General features: G+C 41.0%; 1 protein-coding gene across 8 annotated transcripts in view; it reads left to right on the top strand.

Moving 5' to 3' along the window:
• Positions 1-231: 231 nt before the first annotated feature.
• CEP85L (centrosomal protein 85 like) overlaps positions 232-24,199 on the top strand; it is a 160,642-nt gene continuing 136,674 nt past the window's right edge. For 3 of the 8 annotated variants that reach the window (XM_068938141.1, XM_068938139.1, XM_068938138.1), the window contains exons 1-2: positions 261-347; positions 13,435-13,477. Coding sequence is in view for 2 of the 8 variants with exons in the window: in XM_009681678.2 (XP_009679973.1) it covers positions 13,450-13,477 (28 nt within the window). In the remaining 6 variants the exon portion in view is untranslated. Of the gene's footprint in view, positions 348-13,434; positions 13,478-24,199 lie in introns of those variants that run through there. The other 5 variants (XM_068938144.1, XM_009681678.2, XM_009681679.2 and 2 more) reach the window with 5 other exon arrangements.

Here is a 24,199-nt window from a genome sequence, read left to right as displayed (position 1 = left end):
ACACATCTAGGATGCTTTTCATCTGTAGGTCTCAAAGTTTCCATGAGTACTGTTATTCTAAGCATACAGCTATCATGAGTAATAAAGCCTTTTTGCAGACGTATTTCCCGTGGGTCTTAGTTAAAGCAACTTCTTTCTGCATGGTGTCTGTTTAAGATTTACATGTAAAGCAGAAGAAGAAGGGGAGGGGGCTGTCGGCTGTAACTTAACAAGCCAGCGCTGACTGCCTTTGCATTTTGCAGTGAGTGGTTTGAGCTGCAGGCGCGTAGCTTACCCGTAATTACCACAATTTCCTGTTACACTCATTTGAAAAGACAATGTTCCTGAGGAAGCTATGAGGAGGGCAAGTAAGTTGCTGCCTTAATTTCTGTGTGTTTGATTAAGAGTGCTGTCTTAATTGTGCTGCCTAAAGCTTATTTACAATGCTTCTCAAGCTGCAATATCTTTGGGAGAGATGAGAAGCCTTGTGCTGCCATATAACACACATGGGCAAGCTCAGAAATTCTGTAGTCCTCCCAGCATGTTGCTCAAAAACAGCTGCAGAAGATTTGAGGCGACTCCTTCATTTACTGATGCTGTAACTATGAGGAAAGTAGCGTGAATATTCAGTTGCAAGATATTGCTGCAGCTGGGATGTCAGATAAGAATATGCAGCCATTAGTAAACCTACTGTATTACTATAAGTGCTCCTTAAAGGTAGTAACTGTAAAAGCAATTTTGTATGTTCAGACTAGCATGTTTCTAAAAATTACTGAATTATTTATGCCTTCAGACGGACTCTTCCTACAGTTGTGGAGTGTGAGCTAGAGATCTCCCTTACTATAAACAAAGCAGCTTTTTCAGTATAGAGGATATTTGTAACTTTTTGCTAAACAGTTATGGCTTCCTGCCTTTGTTAAGGGAAATATGGTGGAGGGAAACAGCAAGTATGCTGTCTGTCTGATACACAGATAACCTGTTTAGGGTGCACAGGGTTACTGCACGGCTCGCAGCACAGATGTGACTGATTTGACTTTGCCTGCACTCCTGTCACAACAGCAATTGCCCTGTAGTTAGAGCACAAATGTGCACAGAGGACTAAGTATAGCTCTCAAATAAGGGGATTATCCAGAAACATTATTAGGTGCTATGCTTTTTTTCTGGGCATACTATGCGTGTGAGGAAATGTTGTGGGAAAATCTGGGTTGCTAGGCAGTTGTTTTGCTGGTAATACAGGAACTAAGCCAATGCAGAGCAAGTCATAAAGACTATTCTTTTCAGGCCACATAACAGCAAAAAGCCTTAGCAGTTTCTTTGCGCTCTGAGTTTTCCTTAGTGTCTGAGCATTAGGGAAACCATTGAAGCCACCTACCACTGCTCTCTGAAACTGATAAATTGTCTGCTACACTTTTTTCTCCAGTCACCCAAAAGTTTTCAGTTTTTAACACCTCTCTGATCTTCACTCAGTTTTTAAATTCCAGTTCAGTCAAACAAAACTTCCATTGGCAGCTCTGGAAAAAATGAGATTTAGAAAATGAAAGAAAGCTGTGAAGTTGAAATGTAGCAAATGGAAAAACTAGGACCAAAAATTATTATAGTTTAGTGTGTGCAATGAATAATATAGAAATGAAATTATTTAGCTGTACACCCATCAATGACACTTTTTCAATTTCTTTATGTGCTTCTTCACTTTATAGGTTCATTCAGTTAACTCTGCTTAAGGATAACTAGAGTACTCTCCTGTACAGTTATGCTAACTTAAAACATCATTAACTAGATATGAAGTGACATGTGCAGGCCCACAAAGATTCCTGTAGTTTGTGTGAAGAACCACAACATTCAGAATCTCACTAACTGGGACTAATTTCCATTTCTGAGATAAAGTGGAGAGAAAAGTAAAGCCCCTGGGCTTTACACTCAATTTCAGTATACTGTGAGGCAATCTAAGGCACTTCAGTTACAAAATTAGAAATCCAACTCCAGACAGCAGGAAGCCAGAGAGCTGCTCTCCGGGAGAGTCACTGATACTGTACTAACACTCTGACTCTGATTTGATGAAAAGAGAGGATATTTTTCAGTACTGTTATTCAGCTTATCTCTGTTGCCTCCCATGAGTCTGCAAAAGGTTTTATGTCAGAGAAGCTACCACAAGAACTGATGCTAGGGATCATCACTACTGACAGTGCCAGCAGGGTCTAAAGACCAAACAAACGTGGAGAACAGGATCTTGTGTTCTGAGTCACCTTCCCGGTGTCTGGTGACAAATTTTATTTTAAGAATTATTGTGGCTTTAGTGTTGGTGGTGCCAAGCCAAACCTCTCTCAGTGCCAAGCTTGGCAGTGGTGTGAATGGTTTTCCATGAACGCTCAGGATGATGATGAATTTCATGTAAAGAGTAGCTCTCATTCCTACTGCGTATAATGCACAAGCTCTTTGGTGGCCTGAGAAACCAGAAGCTGGGTGTCATCTTTCACAGATACTGTATGTGCCTTCCTTCATTTTCCTTGATGTATTTAAGTCAGTATTTCCCAAGGCATAAATACGAACATTATGGCACCTCTTCCGCTCATATTTGTTAGTTGCAATTTTATTTAACATTTTAGCTGAATATAAAACTTTATTTTATTCATAGGCCAATTCCATTTCTTTCTTATTGCACTTCATAAATAAATCAATGTACAGAATTGTGTTACAGAAGCTCTACTAAATAATAAATAATGCATTTGATTAGCCATACGATTCTGTGCTTGTCTCTCTGCACAGTGTTCATCTAATTTACAATTTTTTTTGTGTGTGATAGGAGATGTAAATGAGGATGTGGCTTTTTGTTGTACCTTTCATAAAACTCATGAGTGCTGTGAGCCAAATGCCTCTGCAAAGGGATTGTATAGACCAACATTATACCGAGCAAATTTGTGCAGTTTAAGTTGTGTTTTTTATTGTTTTTGTTACAAGTCAGTGAAGTTTGGAGTTGATAGGCAGAGTGTACTCCTAAAACCTGGTGACTGTGACATATAGATTTTTTTTAAATGATCTTCAGAAGATATTAGAGGAGCCCAGAGTCTAGTTATTCTGTCTATTGTGTACTTGACATATATGAAATCCATTTACATTTTCTGTATGCTTCAGGAAATCACATGATGCTATTATGAGGGCAAGGGTCTAGAGAGCACTTTAAGATAAATGTTTGTGTATTGACTGATGACTGGAATATCAAGACTGATGATAGCATTGCAGGAAGGTTTGTCAGGATTAAATGCGGATATGGAGCCACAAATTAACAAATGAATGATTGTTTCTCTTCACGAGCTTCTACAGCACCTACATGTGCATTATGATGTTCAAGCTAAGTAGGAAATTGACTTAACCACCTGGTATTGACAAGATCAAGGCTGATTCTTCCCTAAAAGCTTACTTGCCCATTGTTTATCTCAGTGACAAAGCTTCCCTGCAGCAAATCTCCTGTTGCTTCCCAGCAGCATGAGCAGTGAAGGCAAAACAAGAAACTAATTGAAGACACCAGAAAGACTTGTAGTAAAACTGGACTGTGAAAAGATGGTGAGCCCACAAGCTTTTGGGACTCAGTCCAGAACAGAGTGCTGAAGAGTACCTACAGGTAACTAAATTAATCCTGAAAAGTTCTGGCTTAGCTATGCTAGGAAAGTAGCTAAGATGTCTTTGATATCACAAGATATCCTGGCCTGTGGAAAGCCAAAGGCCGTGGGGCACTATGAATGGGCCTACAAACTATGAATGGGAAGATTATCAAAAACTCTGCAGAAAATGCAAGTGAGCAGCTAAGGTGGAAACAAACCAATTTGCTGGGAACTTTGAAATTATGGAATTAACTTCAGATTTCCAGGTTGAGAGACGTATTAATAATAATAAGGACTGAGAAGGAAGACCTACCAGGCAGACTCTAGATTATCAAGGCTGAGACTTTGATGATCTCAGGAAAGAGACATCCTAAAGACAATATGATATTCAAAATGTAGACTTGAACAAGCAGATGATGATGAGGATGGCATCCTCCTGGAGGAAGTTAAAGAGTGTTGACCATAAGTGACTGGAAGACAAGGTCCAAAGAGATGGCTTAGATGGCTCTAAGCAGAGATAAGCGATAGAAGGAGGAGATGGTCTATTCCGGAAGTCACGTGTACTCTATAATATGTGGAAAGAAAAGAAAACCTCTTAATAAGGAAAGTCACTTCTGCTGATGGCACCTACGAAAGGTGAACTGCCAAGTTGCACAAGGCACCGTAAGATGGATGATCAGTGAAATTATATCCTGCTCAAAAGATTCATGGTACAGAGAAGTATGTCTGAGGAACAAGCCACTGCTCAGTGTCTGGAACTAACAAGATGAAAGTCATCAGTCATTCTGCTTTAATAAAGCACTTTACCTAGTGGTTCACAAAGTGCTAGTGGTTCACAGGAGACAGACAAGGGTAGCTCCTAAAAATATCTAAGATGCAATGAGATCAGTAGTGTTGGTGAACAGCACAGACTACACAACTGGCTCAAGGTGATAACTGGCAGTGCATAGGCTATTTGTTATCTCTCAGCACTTTCTTAGCCTTCCTGGAGAAACTGATTAATGGAGTTATAATGACAGAAAGAGTCACAGCAAAAAGATTCCTTTATTTTGCAAGCACAGAGAATATAGATTTGAAGAGAGAAGTCAATAGCTTCCTCAGACTAGTGAATTATCTGAACTGCATGTCAGCCTGTACCAGGCATGACAATGACAGTGGCCTTCTGCAACAGAGAGGAAGAGAATTGCATGAATGTTAACAAGGGTGTTCTGTCACATAGGATAGCAAATGCTTGAAGGAAGTCATGAGGAACTGCTTGGTAGAGATGGTCTTGGCTTATGTGAGGTCTCCATAGAGAGGCAAGGAATCAATAGTTTTCAATCTGTGGTTTACGCATCCATGGGAGTCTGTGGACAACTTAGTCCATGCATGACAATGCAGAAATGCAAGCTTTACTGTCAATGGACTTAACATTTGTAAATAGTGTTGAGGGGGCAGATAAGACGTTAGAGAAAAGGAAAAAAGAAGCAATATGTTACATTTTAGGCCCACCTATAAATGCCAGGATCACATCTGTTAAAACTTTCAGCTCTCCCTGGGTCTGTAGCTAAAGTTGCTTTAATAATACAGACCTGTCACTTGCCATTAATCTAAAATGTTGCTGCCAAAGTAGCTTTTAAAGAGAAGACATTTTTCAATGTATATCATCAGTACCTAAACTGAGGTTGGACTACTCACTATATTCATCATTGTATGGGAAAATGTGGAAGAACATCGAGGAGATAGGCGATGGAAGCTAGCCAGACCGTTCCGTGGGAAAAGGAGCATCAACAGGGCATGTTGACCCATAGTCATGTGGCTGAGCCCATGCCAGTGTGGTGCTGCACCTGGGCTTTGAATCTGAAGTAGCGATGAGCTCAATATGCTTATTGCGCGTGTGTGTTGTCCATAAAAACCTCATATAGTGCCCCCCCAGCATTCCTCGCCATAGACCAACGCTCAGCAGTGCCAGGGACTCTTCCGCTCTATTATTGCCTTGATCGGGAAATCCCTGGGGAACCCGCACTCAGGCACAGAAGTAATAAACGCTCAGTATCAACCCTAGTATGCCTTGTGTTTGTGTATGTGTCCCTGCCAGGAGTCCAGGCGGTGCCCCCGCCTTACCCTTACAGTCATCCTCTCAGTCGCTTCAGGCATTGGTTATGTCGCCATATCCACCTCTACCGTCTGCCAGGAGGCAGTGTCTTACCCAAAGAATAATGCATCTTCTACTGACTCTGATGGAAATATGATAGTATTATCTTTAAAATATTGGTGGGCTCTGTGGCAGAATGGCATTTGTTAAAAAAAAATCCTCTGCCTTGTTTAACTAATTTGTATCTCTTAGTGTTTTCATAGTTTGATATTCCCAAATGCTCTCCCTAGACTTCTGGGCACTATTCCAGGAGTCATTAAATCTTTCAGAAAGTATCCCAGAATGGTGTCCCCTCTGTAAGTATTCCTTGGAATAGTTTGTGTGATGATGTCTTGTGAGGAACAAGGACACAGGGCGTTGAAATGTTATTAGTCCTCGCATAAGCTAAAGTGCTTTCTGAGAGGTTCTTAAAAGCGTGTCAGTAAAGTGTCTGTAAAGGAGATTGATAGGAGAAGCATATACTGCAATGAAATAAATGCACAGGCGAGAAAAGTTTATGTGGCAAAGATCTCAGGAAAAGCCCTATGCAGTAAGCAGACATAAATATCTCCTTCTTAAGCTTTTCCCCCTTTTAACGCCTTCTTCTAGCAAAGATTTAGTTTTGCCCGCTTAGCCCATTACCACACACATTCATAGCTGTGTCTTGGGTTTTAGGGTTGTACTATCCTTTTTCAAATGTTGATTATGCATTTTCCTTCTCATTTCCTCCTCTGCACACACAAGTATGTCATAAAGGCATCATAGAGTCATATTCCGGTGAATCCTCTGAGACAAAAATAATAGGAGCTACCTGAGGGAAGGAGTGCAGTAAATGGCTCAGAGGATTGGAGTCTGAAGCTTTAAACAAGAGTAAGAATTAAAAAACTGATGCTATAGGGAAGTGAAGATGTTTTAGAAAATGAAAAACTGAACCTTAATTCTGACTGTGGCTTTCAAAGAAAAAATGGCTTCCTTCACCTACTCCTCCCACCACATAAACAAATTTTTCCCTCAGAATAACAAATTAGGATGACTACAGTACAGAGAGAAAGCCAAAAGACTTGCTAAAATTTATATTACACGTACCACTATGGCTATGTCATATAGAAAAAATGCGTGGTTTTTCCCCCCATTTTTAATAGCAATAACCAAGAGAGGTCAGGGCATTTCCTACGGATTTATTGACTGTTCCTAGTTAATATCCTTCACCTTGCTTATGGATGACCATTTGCTCCCATCCAGCCATTAATCTCCAGAAAGTACCCTGCACTGCAGTCCCTGTTTCCTATATAGCAGCAATGCAAATCGGTAGAAATGATGATTGAAGAGTGGGTAGAGGCACTACCCTATACCTAAAATGTGTGTCATGTACAAGAATAGGGACAGGAAGCTAAAAGCTCTTCCGCCCAGGACCAGGTTGACTCTTGTAGAATGCAATGCAGTATTTCCTTTGGAAATTGAGTGAAATAGGTTAACTTTTTCTGGCCGCTTTCTGTACAGTAGCCCCATTGCCCCAGTCAAGTTCCTGTAGGAGATGTTATTGGATACAATAGCACCTCAAGACATTATGGCATTGATATAGGGTCTTTTATGTCACTAATGACTTTTTCTGCATTTTTGATTGCTTTCTGATATCCGATGTTGTAATTAATTAGCCAAATGTATCGTCTTTGATGAGTGGCATTTTTTCATACTTCCACTTTGTTCAGTCCCTGAATGAAATTACATTCCCCTAATCTCTGACAAATTACAGGTGGAGAATAAATGCAGCATGCAAAAACATATCTTAGGGAAAATACAGATGGAATTTGACAGAATACAACCAAGGAAACAATATAAATAAAAGTCGAACTATTTATAAATGTTTCTCTTTTTTTGCTGTGGATGTGAGGAGTTACGTTATTTGAATACACTTTTCTCTCATGCCATTTTTTTATTCTTATCCTAGCAGTAGGCTGCTAGGGAAATTCCCAGCAGTAAGTACGATCACTGTGAGCTCTGGGTGCCCCTTCAGAGAATACCGTGCTGCCGAGGTGCCCCAGAAATACTCGAGCTAGTTCTGCAGTGGGAACCAGGACGTGGAGCAGAGCTCTGCCTTGCCCAATCCGCTCCGCTGAGCAGCGAAGCTAGGAAACTTGGGCAGCCGCTCTGCTAACATGACTACGCTGCTTCCAAGAATGAAAACAGTCATCTGACTGCTGCCAGCTGACTTTGTAGTTAGTCCCATACTGTCACTCAAGTGGTCGCAATTGGAGCTTTCAACACATAGTTCTAAGCTTGTATGATGAAGAGGGTGTTACAGTTTCACGTAATGGAGTTTATTTTTACTTTAATTTACAAAACAAAGCATTGTAGCATTATAAGCAGTTAGGCACCAAAATGTCTTGAAAGAGCTTTGCTTTCAGGCTGAAATCTTTCCAACGTGCATCGTCCAATTGTATATAAACTGTCTCGCACCTTGTACAAATAATGCCGTCCGCATTCCTTAATTCAGCTTCCCAAAGCTCCTGTGGGCACAGCTCAGCCCTGTACAGAGGGCTCCCAAGGTGGGAGAGGGGCCCAGTGCCCAGGTCTCGGAGGGGCGGGCGGGGAAAGGCCCTTCCTCGCGGGGGGGGCGCAGGGCCGGGTGCCAGGGCTGCACGCCGCAATGCCACCGCAGAGGTCACTTAGCAACAGGATGCGTTAGCAAAGCGAGTTCTCTTCTGAGTAGCGCCAAAGCAATGCGGGCTGTGACCAGGTGAGCCAGAAAATGAAGGAGTGACCCCACCAAAAGGGCATAAAAGTAGGATGAGAAGGGATGAGGCAGCAGAGAAAAGAATGTGAATGATTATTCGGAGAAGAAGAGGACTCAGGGAAATGACAGTGAGGCCCATCACAGAAATTGAGCAGAAAAAATATGAGCAAAGGGAGTTAGTCTCCAAAAAACATAACGTGTGTGCCCGAATGACAGTAGTGCTGGTATGTATGTGTATATTTCTAGTGGTTATTTCCTATAGTTTCTAATAGATATTTCTGAAAGCATAACAGCTATAATAAACAGAGTGTATTATATTATTTTTACTATTTAAAACTAAACTTTTGTTTATTCTATAGATATGGTATTAATAAAACAATATATATCTAAATAATAAATAAACCTATTTTACACATGTAAAAAAATACTTTCTTGGTGACAAGTATTGCTGGAGATGATGAGGATGAGTAATACTGTATTAGTATTCCAGTTACTACTACTCAAGTTGTCCTAAACAAGAGGTTATACAAACACAGGGCGCTAGAGAGCTTGTGCTTTGAAAAACTTGCAGGGTAAATAAACATAACACGGACTGGGGGGGTGGGAGGGGTGGTAATTGTAGCTCTTACCACTGTCTTTTTTGCTTTTATCATCTGTATCCAATGTGACAAGATGTTTGCTCAAATTCATGAGGGCCACACTCACCATATCGGGCCCCGTTACCTAGCCTTGGTGTTAGGCATGGGCACACATCCTTGGTGGGACATCAAGCAGTGGATAATCTCTGTATGGAGGTAGGCGTCTCAGCTTGGGGCAGCAACCTCGCTCTCCTCCCACAGCACCAGGAACGTGTGAGTTCCCATGGCCATGATTTGGTAAGGAGAGGCAGGGAAAATTGCATAGCCTGAATTAAAATCTAGGACAAAATAGTGTTCTGAAAACTTTTAGCAGCATGCTGGGGATGTTTTCCAGGACTGTCCTGCCTCGTCACTCTCTGTATCTCCAGCCAGGCCAAAGGTCCAGTCTGACTTTCCTCAGTTTTAATTGATGATTTCCTGGAATTTCCCAGTAGTTGCATCAGGAGGAAAAAGCATTTGACAAGACTTAAAGACTAAATTAAGTTGGCTAAACTGATTATTCCTTTTTTTCTCTACTGTGATCATGGGGCAGTTCAAGGGAAAATCAGGAGACATGTGGAAAACAGACTGCTTGCTGGGGCTGTGGCTAGGGCAAGCACTGGGCTGTGGGAAACCCTAAAGAGGTAGGAAAGAGGGGGACCAAGCTGGGAAGAGGGGCTCAGCACCAGACCACAGGGTAGGACACAGAGCTTTTGTGCGGAGGAAAGTGGGGTGAAGAAGCTGGACGGGAGAAGAGCTGAGCTCTGATCCTCATACCAATTTCTGGAATGCAGTACCCTCCTCCTGTTCCTACCTTGGTTTTTAGTGTTCTTATTTTCACTTTCCCTGAAGCACAAAAGGAACTCAGATGCTTTATAACTTAGCTTGTGCCCTGTTACATGAAACTTAGTGCATACTTAGCTAGGGTGTGAATATACAGCTTATCAGCTATTTTATGCTATATTCCCTATAGATGTTCTTAATATACAGTACAGGTTATTGTAACTTATTGTACTTTCAAAGTGACCATGCAATAGCCTAGTGCAGACTAAGCTTGTGGGCTGTAAATTCACATTGTGAGGCACAATTCTTTCATGGCATCGAAGGAGTATTGTATGTTTTGGCGGGAGGAATCTGCCATTCATGTTTCCCGAGCACTGCCTGCTTCTTATGTGTCACGGACCTTTTACACAGGTTTGACTCACTCAGCTGGGGCTTGAGGAAGGAACTGTGAAGGCAGTGGATGAGATGAGAGGCATCTTTCTTCAGTCTAGTCTCTGTTCAGCCCAGATTCCCATATTTGCAGGACTTGTGGAGCTATTTGCAAATCCAGGAGATGAGAAGTCAGGAATGCTGTGAAGACAGCCCATCCCTCTTTCCCCAAGGCTGTGAGAGCTGTAACTGGGAGGCTTGTTCAGAAGGAGCAGTTTCAGTGGAATAAACAAGCACACCAAACAGTTCCTTGTAGTGGACAGGCTAGAGAAATAAAGGTTAACTTGTAATTAATCAAGGCTGTAAAGGCAGAGATAATTAATTCTATGTTTAATTAGGAGATCATGTCCATGAAAAAGGATGTTCCATGGGGTAATAGTTTCCTGTGACATGTAAATGTAAAGACCGAATTAACTAGCTTGGTAAAAGCAAATGCTGAGGTGAAGGGGTACAAACACACAGTATGTAATACATTTGCACTTGTAGTAGAATTATTTTATTTTTGTCATGGAAAAAAGACTGAAGGGGGTTGAACATTATTATCAGGGAGAAATCTCTGCTGGTGACACTTGACCAACCTATCATTACTCAAGTGGCACTCTGAGTTCTTCTGAAAAAGGCTATTTACTTCTCTATAGCCTCACAATTGTAGAAATCTTCTTTATTTAAGAATGAGCTAGTCTTAAAATAACTTATTTGCAAGTAATGCTGGCTGTCTGACAGCCTGACGGGCAGACAGACACTCTGTTTGGTATCATTGCAAGGTAGCATCAGGGAGATGGGTCTTTTCACGGGATAATGGTATCTTGCAGATACATAAATGATCAGACATTAATGGAGAAACATATGTCAAGGCAAAGACAACATGTTTATGTTTGGAGCAAATAATCAAGTAATTTCTTAAGTAAGTAACACATGACTGAGCTCTTAGGGGAAGGTCTTCATTTATACAATCTCCTCCCTCCTTCTGAATGACCTTAATGTAAATGAAGATGTGGCCTTTAATATAGTAGCTGCTGGTGAAGCTGAGTGTCGGTTGCTTTCTGTACCACTACAAACCATGTGCATTCTGAACGGTGCTCTTCTGTTTGGTTAAAATACAAAGTTATTAGAAAAAAAAATTAAAGATGCTGTAGTACTCGATGAACCTTGCCCTGCCTAATCTATTATTCTCTCCTGATAACTCTCTGTATCTGCAGTGGCAACAACTGCACAGAACAGATTTCCTGCTACCACCATGCCTATCAGTGTATCTGCCACTGTACTTCCTCCTGATGTATACGCTGCCATATTTTGCCTTATTGGCTTCCAATTCAAATTGGTATCGCTGATGAAAATGTGACTCTATTTGACCTAGTCCTTTTCACTGGTCTGCTCGATTTTTCTCTACTTGAGAAAAGGAGTTTAATTAAAAGATAGGACAGACTTTGCTGACCGGGTGCAGGGCATGGCCAGGCAAGTGAACTGACCGGCCACATTTACATGTGACCGGCCCCTTTTTATCCCCATATCCTTCCAGTTTCCCATGTTTGTTTCTCCCCAAATCACCTAGTTACCTCCCTTTCTCTGCCTTTGGTTTCCCCTTTAAACACCCTATAGTAAGTTCTGTGCAATCCTGAAATGCTCTTCCCCTGCATCCCCCATTGTGTCCCTTACCCTGAGGCGGTGACCCCCCTAAGTGTGCGAGGTGCTCAGGAGAGCTGCTCCCGTTGACCCATGGTGCTGGGTTTCATCCTGGCCCACGGGCCTGATGCTGCCCTGGGACAGCCCCGGAGGAGCCAGACAGGATGTGTGTTCTCCAAGTAGGTGATTCGGGGTCCCCTGCCTGCCGTCCTGTTTCTGTGCATCTCTGCGCTTGTGGGGATGAGCCCTTGGTGGGCTGAGAGCTCTCCTGTGTCTGGGCCTGGGAGTAGCTGGGGCAGTGTATTATGTGGGTGCCCCCAGCTGCCACGTCTGTGCTCCTTTGTGCTTGTGGAGACGAGCTTTTATCACATAACCTAGCATCTTTTTTTATTTGCCTGTTATTTAAAATATGATAGATGGTAATGTAGTACATATCCCAAATGCAGTTTTAATCAAGTTGATAATGTGCGATACATTATACCTAAGTAGTTCGGACTAGCTGTAGATTAACAGGAAGTCTAACTTTTATTTGCAATAGAAGGTTTATAAGGATGACTTGTTCTTCACCTGTGGTACTGCTTGTCCCAGGCCTTTGGGGTGAAAAAAGGATACTTTGGGGAAGGGGCTCACTTGCTCTGCATGAAAGAGACTCTTAGAGCTGATGGCTAAACTGTGGGACCCAGGAGAGCCTGCCAGCTCCATGCTGAGGTGAAATCTAGGCATCTACCAACACCCTGCTTTATTCCCTGTATGCCTTGGGAGGAAACTGGGAGGTGTGAGGGTGTTTGGACTCGTTTGCTAACACGGTCAACAGGACTGTAATGTGCATTACACAGTCTGCCTGTCCATTGCTAGACAAAAATGGATGTACTCCTCCTCACTCATTCCTTTCCTCAGTCCAGACCTACATGACAGCTCAGTGAAAGCATGCTCAGCCTTACTGTCACTCAGTAGGAGAAAAAATGCTGAGACATAAGCTTTTTAGGTCAGTTCTTGGCTTTCTCTGAATTAACACTGAACTTGACAGACTTTAAAGAGGCTCTCTTGTGAGGAAGAGTCTTGGCTGAATTTCTCCTAAACGTGTAAGTGCCAGCCTCACCTTTGCATGGAGGACATAGTTTCTTGTTCAATGAGTCTGTAAGCATTATATGTGAGTAATGATAAGACATGAATACAATCCTACAAAGTCCTACAAAATTGTATGGGGAGGAAGCCAAAGCAGTGTCTTATTAAAAATCTAGTTGCGTAGATGCTTCAGTAAATAGTGTCAGATACCTGACTCAATAGCGTCAGATACCCCACTCTATTGTCATTCACATCCAGTCAAAGCATGTGCAAAATGTGAATGTGAAATTCACATTTTCAAATTGCATATTTTCAAAATGTGAGACTAGAATAAAAATTAATAAACAACTGCATAGGTACAGCAGACTGAGAATCGGTGCCATGAAACATAACAGAGGTCTTTTTTTAAGTGTAGGACAGTGGTGCTTTCCTGCAAAAATATCTAAATTTTTACTTTTATTAAATAAAATTAATGCTCTGTTTTTTGTTTTTTAGAGGGACTACTTTTTGATGGAAGAGCTCTGTTATTGTTACTCTGGTGAGTAAAGCTTAATAAGTAGCATGAATGAAAGCTTAACAAAGGTAGTAATTCCTTTTCAGTGTAGCCAAAAGGACTTCCTAACTTCAAAATATCTGCTCCGTGCAGATTAGAACATTGCCACTGATAGCTGACCAGAAAGTGAACGTGAGAATCAGAGTTTTCAGTATGAATTTGCATGTATCAAGTCATGATCTTCCTTGTCTTCATTCACTATACCCGTGTTACTGAGCTTGTACTATGGTTCTCAACAACTTCCTTCTGAACGTACAACTCCAGTACAATTATGTTGACATTGTAAACCTCCAAATCCTGACTGCTTCCTGTTGTGAATGCTTTGTACAGGTATAGTGTCAAAAACAAGCCAGGTTTGAGGAGCTATCTTACATGTTGGGAATACTGCAGTGGGTGGTGGCGTCACTGAATGACGTTGTGAGAGGGATATGTTCCATCACAGAGACTATGGAGAGGGCTTTCTAAAGGGAAAATATTGAGGAAAGTGCAAAATGCTAAAATTGCTGAGATATTTTGTAGTATTGTCTCAGGCATATGTCAAGAGCCTGGTCTTGACTTGGATACTTTTTTTTCTTCCATTCTTACGTTTTTCTGTGCAGATCAGATATTACTCTGGACTAAGGTGTTATTTCACAATCCCAAGAACAGCATACTTATTTTTACTGAGATCACGGCAAGAACATAGAATAGTTTCCTGAGAAGCGGTAGAAACTGTATTGTTTGTGACATCTGAGAGGATGCTGGAGAAAATAATGTTAAATAAAGAAAAATTATGATATTTTGCAGGGAGATGAACTCTGACACATACTAGATTTCTTCTAGATCTACCTTTATGATTCTTTGAAAGAGAGAACAGAATTAGAAACAAAGATAATAATTTACAGCTTTTAAAAAAGGCAATCTGTATTTTGTTTCCAGCAATATTAAACAACACTGAAGAAGGAGAAACTGTAATTGTTGCCATCATTGGTTTCTAACTGAGGTCACATATGCTGTAGCTACCAATAAGTTTATGTAACACAGTGTCTAAAATGTCTTTGTACTCAGCAAAGGTCATAAATAAATGGTTCTCAAGCTTAATCAGTGGAACCTCAGGACAAATGCTGTATTTGACTGTAAATCCAGTTTATACCCATTGAGGTCAGCAGAGTTGCTTGGGATTAACAGTCGAATAAGTGTGTTTAGAACATGGCGCCATGCTTTTAATTGTGTAATTTGCACAGAATAATTTTAAAGAAAAGACTCAGTATGCAAAAATATAAAATAATAGCTACAGGACAAAAAATGAAAAGTTAAACATTGCTTAATATTAAAACAATTTTTTTTGTTTCCTTTCTTAAAACAGACTATAAAACTAGTGAATACTTTATGTAGGGATTACAGTGACCAGTTTTGTATGTAGGGTATTTCAGAATAGGATTTACAAATACAACCTTGCTCTCTTTGTGGTGTTTATCTGCTTGATCTGTTTTATCTTTTGGGGATCTGTAGGCAGGGCCATAAATCTTCTGGAGAACCAGAAGCTCTCAGGAGGTGTCTGTTTGCCGAGTTCCTGCTGGGACAGTTTAGATTCCTGGGTTTGTTTCGTTTGTCTTTCAGCACTTAGGTAATGGGGAGCATGTTCACAATCTCGGATCACGCAGAGGAATTGGTAGGGTCCTTTGCTTCAGGTTGTAAATCAACATTCAATGGTCTTGGGGAAGCAAAGGCAGCAGGGGGGAGAAGATGTTTAGCACAGGTGGTCTGCTCATTTTCTGAAGCAGCTGAGAGTGATCAAGTGGAATGTCAGGCTCAGTGGAGCAATGTTTGTGAACCTATAAAGCACATCTTGCATTTCTATGTAACTAGTTAGGGAGGTTAGAGGAAAGGTGAGGTGCTTCTACAGAGAAGAAAAATCAAAAAAGGAAAGTAATAGAATATAAATCACATTTGAGTTCAAGGTTTATATGCTGGTCTGGGTCAAAACTTTCCTAAAATTCCCTGGGTTTAGATCCTAAGCTTTATGCTGTTTCAGTTCTAACAGGATTGATGTAAAATGGAGAGGAAGGGGGAAAAATCCAGAAAGATACTGATGGAAGGTGGAGGTAGTCCATTTGAAAGAATGAATCAACTCTCCTGGGGTTTCCTATCTGTTTTTTTCTAGACAGGAAACTGATTAGATAGACATAGATGTAGATATAGACATAGATAGATACAGAAACGCAGTTGAGCAGACTGCAGCTGTTGTCTGCTGCTGGAGCCAGGCACTTTCTGTAGCTGTAGGGACTCTTTTCCTTAATTTGTGCACAAAACGTGGTCTGACTCTGGCCCTGGAAGATAAAATGACAGAGGTGTGGTTCAGTGCTGCCGTTTAGGGGAACGTATCGGGCTGTGTGAAGTTAAAGGGGATAGGTTTTCCTGTTTCTTTTCTAAAGATAATTTTTACAGTGTGCAAATATGGGAGGTGCACATACCCTCTGGTCACTTTTCCTGCAAAAGCATCATGGAAACACAGATAAAACCAGGCAGCTAATTAATTTAAAGGTAAAAAGTTGAACAACACAAGTAACTGTTAAATTCATTGCCAAATACAACAGTTCTTGTGAGTGCGCCATAAAAAAAATCATAAATGTGCTTCTGCCAAATAGTTTTTGTTTGTTTGTTTTGTGATCTTGCTGCAGAAAAAAGATTTGTGTTTTGAGTACTTCCCATTTGCTCTCTAGTCTTGATTTTGCTCAATGCACAAATATTGTCTTTTTCCAGCCTTGCTTTTTTCTTCATAATGCTTAAAGCAAATAACAATAGAAATGCCCTTCATCTTGAGGAAAATTTACTGTGATATCTAGAGACCTCTTTTGGGGGCAGACTGCATCCTGCTTGGAAGATAATGTGGAGCTGTGTTGTCTCAGGAAGAAAGGACAGCGTTCCTGGGCATTTCCAGGCCTGCGGGGAGTGTCTCTCCCTTCAGAAAGCCCCTGGCTCTCGCCCAGCCTAGAGATTTTATCTCTTTCAGCAGGACACCTTGCTGCTTTGAGGTGGCTCCCTGCCAGGTGGCAGGAGAGGCGCTCGCCTGCTTTCTGGCGAGATCTGCAGGCAGAAAACTGCTTGATACATTGGAATCGAGGCTTTCTGCAGTAGTATGTCCATTTTGCTTGCAAGTTTGGCGAAGAAGCAAGCAGAGAGGCAGGCTGGCTTGGAGGTGCCTTCATACAGGACCTGGCTAGCTACCTGGTGGGCTGCCAGGCTCCCAGCATCTTGGGCTTCCCCAGGCACACTAGAGGGCAACTGCCTGCTGAGTTGTGAGGCCAAGGGAGGCAGCAGCGCAGAGGTTTTGGAGCCTGGGACTTTGCCGGGAGAGCCCCTGTGGAGCTGGGCTTCCTAGGACACTGGGCACCTCAAGGGACGCCTTAGGCAGATCCCTGGCTCTTCAAACAGCTATCTGGCCAGGGAGCAAGCCTACATCTAAAATATTCATGATTTATTCCTCCCGTGAAAAAATCCCCACGTTCCCTTTTACCGCCAGCTCGAGGCAGTTCGACGTTCGTGCCTCTTTTCTCTAGACTTGGTCCAATGCTGTGTGTAATGCTTACCCTGATAACCCACTTATTAGATGTATTACAGGTGTATTCAGCACTGTGAATCTATATTCAGCCTGTGAAATAGGCAGGAATACTTTGAAAAATCTTTTTATTTTCCTAGACTTAACACTATGCTTGAAATGCTGATGTAGTCTGTGTAAATCAGCTTCCTGAGTGAAAGAGATTTGTTGATAGTAGTTTGTCATTTTAATTGTAATACTCACACTCTACATAGTATGTGAAATTTACTGAAAACAAAATAATTCATAAAACCATCAGACACTTGGCTCTTGTCTGCACATTCTGTCTGCATGGCCCTGCCTAGCAGGAAGAACATGAACAGAGCAGCTGGTTTCCATCAAATGGCATCCTGACGGTATCAAGGAAAGTACGCTAGGCCCTTCTGCCTCTATCGTTTATGCTCGGCAGATCAGCTGACGTGATATTCTCTGATAGATCTCTCTCCCTCTCCGTAGCGTCCTGGAGAGCTGCACTGCAGCGGCCTATTCATGCTGCATTTGACCGATAGCTAAGTGAATAGAAGCGCGCTATCCAAAAGAAGGCAGTAGTGCTGGCTTTCCATTAATACTCTTTTGTCCTCTCTTGGAGAGAGTTCTGGGGGGAAAAAGCCATCACAGTCGGGCATCTCTTATCTATTAAATATTTCTTACTTTACTAAACTGTCAATTTTGAGGTGAGGTCTTACGATGCAATGGGTTTTGCAAAATACTGTCATCTGCCTGCTGCAAATCCAACTAAGATTATACATTATTCTTTCTAGACCAGAGACCATATGTCAATGGCAACAACTTTTGTTCAGTGACCTGGAACCTGATTTGTAAATGCATTTGTCCAGTTTTATGTTCATGTAGTTCCTTTGTGTTTTTTAGTATACTAGCCCTGATGCAAAAGTGCTTCATGAAGCAAGCAGCTTGATTAGGCTTAGGGTTGTTTGAATATTTTACTTTATCAACTCTAACTTTAAGTTATTTCTTCCAGATAACTACATTTTCACGGTTGTCCAACATAAAAACTTGCCAGGTGCCTCACACCCTGGTGTTGTGACACCAAATTACCGAATCTTTAACTTTCCCGCAGAAATATTTGCGTGCAGCAGTGTTTTTATGAGTGTCTTAAAATTACATTCTGTAGTAAATACATTGTCTAGTAACCACTAGAATACATTTAGTACAAATGTAATAGAAAAGGGTAAATATTAAACAATTAGATTTCATTTAAAAGCCAAGGATGCACCTCATCATGATTTACCAGACATTAAGACAAAAATCTCCTATGTAATCTTAACCAGCAATAATGACATAAAGACAAAGGGAAGTTTCTCCTCTTACCTAAAAGAAATACAGTAACAATTTCTGGAAGTCAAATCCTTGATAGTTTCTGCTTCAGTTCAGTCTTCTGTAAGACCTGCAAAAAAACATACTAAATACCTTCCTCCTGTTCCCTGATTTCTTAAGGGCATGCATGGAGCAGTTTTTAGGCATCTAAGATCATTTTTCTCTAGCCAAATAATTATATATATTTTTTAGAAACTGCAAACATCTAAAATGTGATTCATTTTTTAATCTAGTTCACCAGCAAGAATAAAGTTAGATATGGAGGCTATAAGTAGCATTTATAATGAATGGTGTCACAAAAAGAGCAAAACTTTAGTCACCTTAGTTGGCTGGTTACATTATTCATATTTCAGTATGTAAATATGAAGAAAATAAGAGAATAAATGCTTGACATCTTTTACGCAGCAACTTTCGTCTAGTTGCCTGAGGAATGATATGTAAATGATTATTACACAACACTTACCAGTCAGAAAAATATCGTTACAACATTGCAACAACCACCTTGTGCCCTGGCCAATTTCTCTCCTTTTATTTGGCCTCTGGCATGAAAGAGGTAGAAATTCTGGATTAGAAATTCAATTCATTTCATGCTTTCATGAGTAATCTAGATTAGTTTTAAATGACTTGTCGTCTGTGGACTATTGACGTTCTGTAGGTCATCAGATGGTTATCTGTAAAGGCATTTCAAGAAAATGCCTGTAAACCCCTACAGACTTGTCAGATTGCGACAGCCTGTGGCAGGCCTAGCTAGGAACTGGCCCACCCTTCCCAGAGGGCCAGGCTGCGGCCACGGCTGCTGGGCGCACACAGAGCACTGGAGATGTGAAGTGGTCTGTGAACCGCTTGTTAGGAGTTTGCATGGTCCCTCGGGTGGGAAAGGGTTCCCTGTCTCCCTAGAGAGGGCACGTTTTCTGGTGAAGTCTGTAGGTGGCACAAAGACTGGTGGAACAGTAAGTGATTCAGAGAATATATTAATTTTTTCAGTGTAATGAGAATCACGTGGTGAACTGGCCATAATCCAATACCATGTATTTTAGTCCAGCTGTATACAAGATAACATATCTGGAAAAAATATCCAGGTTAGACCTGCAGGCTCGGATACCACCTCCTGTAAAACAAGGACTCTGAGAAAGGTTAGGAGGTCCTAGTAGTACAGAGAATATCTCCAGTATAAGTTTCTAGTGCAGTTCTTAATCAGGAGAAATGGCAGATGCAAATTTTAGATGTATGGAAGGGCAAAACCAAGTAAAAGAGAGCCCCTCGCAGTTCTCAAGGCATCAGGAACGTTGGGTCCACTGCCAGCAGCCCGACAACAAGAAACGTGTGAACACAGAAGACAGTTTAAAGAAGGGCCACAGAAATGTCTGAGAGCTGGATATCAGGCCTTACAATGTGCTGCTTAAGGAACTCAGCTATCCCAGTTGAAAATGATTGAAAGGATCTGGCTTTCTACTGCGTATGAAGGCCTCCATGGCAGACACATATCTGACAAGGGGAGCCTCTTCACCTGACCCACTGTCTGAAAGCTGTTGTTAGACAAATGTAACATTGAAGTGAAATGTACTTCCTACTTATGAGGGTAATTAAACCCCAGAACAGCTCTCTTAGGAAGTGTGGTAAACTCACACTGAAGATTTATCAAGGCAAGATCTCTTTTAAGAGGAGAAATGTTAATAGAGATGTGGTTATTTATGTTTAGTCTATATATACTTCAGGGGCAGGAGAAAAACAGCTATAATCAGCCTTTGTGGGCTTGGTATCTTTGAATCTGAATTTCCATGTTTGTCCCTTTCCTTAACAGGCCTTGAGGAAAACAGGGCTGCTTGCACCATAGCCACATTTTTACAACACATACTGTTTGACCAAAATCATAATTAACTGATAATTAACTAATCGTGTCTTGCACAAACAAGTTTTGCTAAGCTTGTGTTGGCTCCAGTGGAATCAGTGAGGCATAGACCATGGTCACTGTTCTCAAGGGAGGTTACAAAAAGTCGGGGAGCTGCTGATCTGGATGACACTCTACCTTCTAGCTTGTAGGCTGTGTCTTCTTATTGCACACTGCAATGTGCATCCAAACACCAGTCCCTCAAAGGAGTCCGATTTTTCCAGACAACCTGAAAATAAACATCCCAGCTTGCTCTCCTGTGCAGAAAACTGCATATTTCTGAGACAAAAACCCAGCTGTGTTGTTGGGACTTCATTTGCTGTCACCAAGGTGTTAATTGCCAGGCACTGAAAATCTGGGGCCTGTTGTGCTCAGGGTGCATACTCAGTTTTAGTGGGCATTTTTTTTCCAGCCAGAGCTGAGAGCACTGACATTCACTCAGCATGTTTCCTCTATCCTGAATTCCTCTATGTTGAATAACTAACAAGAGTTCAGGCAACACTGTGAAGACATTTTTTCATTACTTGTGCTCAGATTTTCCATTCATTGCCAAGACGCAGCATCCATTTCCAGCAGTAAATGTCATGCACACAATAGCTCTGCTGTCGGTGTGAAAACCTAGCTTAATTAGAGGAGGAGGCATAAAAGATCAGATCACTTCCTCTGCGTGCAAAACTGTAGAGTCCAAAACATGTCTCATACAGGCAATTCAAAACAGGCTGATTAGATAAGGTTGTATCCCAAGCTTCATTGCCTGCCTGCAGCAGGTGTTACTTTTTTGCCTTTAACCATCTTTACATGTCTAGGCACTAAAACTGATTTTGGTCCATCCTTGACCGAAAGAAGACAGTACTTGAAGGAAGGTTTTCAGATTACAAACCTGATTACATGTGGTCTTTGCCTCGGTGAAAAGTGGTGGGTAAACCGCTGTAGTGGGCTGTTTGTCCTTATCCAGCCTGGAGCAGTCCATATTCCAGACATCATGTTTAAGCAAGCAGGAGATGGGCTACGGCTTGACCTGTAAGCCTTCCTTACCTCACCATTTCCATGTAGGGGGCAGCAAGAGAAGATTGTATAGGACATAAGAAAGCAGAGGCCAGCGAAGCCTCAGTCCAAGGCAGAGTTAAAAAGAAATGCTAGGCAAGGTGATTGAGGTCAGTCGCTGAAGGAGGAGTGGAACCAAATCAAAATTTGAATCTTCTGCCTTCTGGTTTGGTCTTTGCTATACAGCCTGTAAATTGATTTAAAAGCTGTATAAATTCATCAGTGCAGAAGCGTTTCATGTGCATGAGAATATTTCTCCAGCTTTATATAGTAAGGGACACACATAATCTGATTTGAAAAATAATATAGCATGCAATGAATAAATGATACGCTCTGACATTTGGTCACGTTTGTGAGATATAAGTCTATTTCTAGTGTAGAGTACGTTTAAATAGCCAAGTGGCGTTTATAGGAGATCGGCTGCTGCGTTCCTTTTCAGTTTGCTAATATGCACTAGTTACTGAAGTAAGTGAGCCCTGCACTGAATAAACATGTGGGACTATTCATTTATAGGGCAATGTGAACAAACCATTATTCTATCACTGGAGATCTAAGCATACATCACTTCTTGAATGATGAAAATACAAAATAGAGTTTAAACTAATTGACTCTGCTTCTTGGATACACTCTCAGAAATAAAAGTAATCTATTGCTGGAAAATCTTTGTGATGGACACTGTGTAAAATTCTAGCGAGATAGTTATGAAGCTTAGTTTATACTTGTAAAGCACTTTAGGATCTTTAGTTTAAAGGTGTTTAAATTGTAAATGCTGTTAAGTGTTTGTTTTACTGCTATTCAATGCTTTCAGTGTTGCATCATTACATTAAGAAACCAGGACATGTCATCTTGACTGGATTACTGTAGAAAACTTTGTTGCATGCAGGCCTCCAGCTGGAGAACAGAAACATTTGTTCTCTTTGTATTGGTGAATATACTAGAGAGATGAGGATAGCTCATCATGTGGTATAATGCCACCACAAAATAGAAGAGGAAGGCAAAAAAGTCATTCATTTATGATTGAACTGACATTCAGTCACTGGAAACAAATAAAGCTAAGGCAACTAGGCAAATGTTAATGATTCTTTCTCTTCAAGATAATTTTGTCCTGTTAGTTCAAATTATGAAGGCACTCTAAATCCAAACTGCTTCGGGTGATTGTGAGAAAGAGTAACATTTGAATGTGGTTTCTGATCTCAGTTTTACAATGTCTTTTGTAAATTCCTCAGGTTGCCTTTTTCTGCAGTGACCTGAACAAAACTCCCCAAACCCAATGTATCTGAACTTTTCTAGATGTAGTTGGTGCAGCACTAGGAAGCATTACACTTTTAATCAGAATCCAGCTTTCAGTCTGCAAAAATTCAAATCCCAGTCTTGCTTAGAAGGGTCCTGAGGAGGGTCGTGGATCAAAACTCAATAACAAACCTTTTCGGCTACAGCTAGGTATGCTTAGGTAGCACTAAGTGAAAAGCTTCATCCAGTTCTGCTAGAGCAGCTCCTTCTTAACTTGTTCCTGCTCTTCTACTGAGGTTCATTTTAGCTGAGATTATTCCTGTGATCAGTTAATTATGCCGACGTGGAATAGCTTAGATGGAATCATGCAGAGAGCCAAGACCTGATCCTCACTTGTAGAATCTAGGCATTTAGAAGGAAAATTTTAACAAGAGCTACTATCTAGCCACTTAAAAATAAATTTTATATATTGTGTGTGTTCACTGTTGTACAGTGGAGGGGGACTCTATCACTGGAATAGCAAACCTCTGGAAGTGGCTTCCTGGTAGAAGCAATGGCAGATAATGAACAAGGGAACTAAAGTAGCTATTTGAATGATTATTTTAATGCCCAGAAGGAAATATGTCCATTACATTTTTTCCCTGGCTTTCTATTGTATCTTTCTGTCCTTCAACAATGAATCAACTACAAGGAATGGTAAAGACTACATATGTTGGGGGAGGGCAATAATTGTCTTTAAGCAATGTCCTTTTGCTTTCAGACTAGCTGGGATTGTTTTCCATCTTTCTTAGAAAACCCCCTGCATAGCCAGTGATCAAAGTGGGCTGCTCGGTTTGAACTTCTCTTTGTCTGTTTACTGTGACAAAAAGACATTAGCTTGTAAGCAAACTGAAAAAGCATTGAGCAAGGATGCGTTTTGAAAGACAAGAGCAGCTGAGCCTTCTGGAGTCTCTACAGTTTGCTGATTATTGTGGTCTCTGGGCCGATTTTCCTTAGATATATGTATATGATTTATCTGCATTTACAGTTTTATAAATTATTCCAAAGAGGAATCAGTATAATGCTACTTTCCAAACTTATTCCCTCCCTCTCCAAAATGAAGAAACTGTCTCTCTAAAACTGAATATTAGCAAAGAGCTGCCTTCTTTCTTTTCTCTCTCTCTTTCTCTCTCTTTCTCTCTCCCTTTCTCTCTCTCTCTTTTTCTAAAGTCACTACATTCCTATGGATAGGAAAAATAACCTTCATGTTTTGTTTACTGTTTTCTGAAACCCAGTGTGTGAGGCGAGCTCATGATCTAAATGCATATTTTGCTGGCGGTCCTTTTGATCCTTTGTGAGTTTAACAGTTTTCTCATCAGCTTAATTTGGAGCAAGATTGGGCTCCCAAGATGGGTTTAAGTACTGACTGCATGAAAATAAGAATGAAAAGAAAGGGTCATCAGTCTACTTGCTTCTCGTTTGTCTGCCTAAAATGTTTACATCAAAGAAAGTTTGAACAGTTGCTGCACTGAGGAGTTTTGAACAGAACATAAAACCTCTAGAAGCTGATCCTAGCAAATTTCTAAAAAGGCATTACTTGATATTACAGATAGGTTTCTTTGGAGTATCCAGAAAATTAGACCTGATGGCTGCT

The sequence above is a fragment of the Struthio camelus genome, chromosome 3 (genome assembly GCF_040807025.1).
Source record: "Struthio camelus isolate bStrCam1 chromosome 3, bStrCam1.hap1, whole genome shotgun sequence".
Lineage (NCBI taxonomy): Eukaryota > Metazoa > Chordata > Aves > Struthioniformes > Struthionidae > Struthio > Struthio camelus.
Note: the sequence above shows the minus strand (reverse complement) of the source record. Positions and strands in the feature narration are given on the sequence as shown.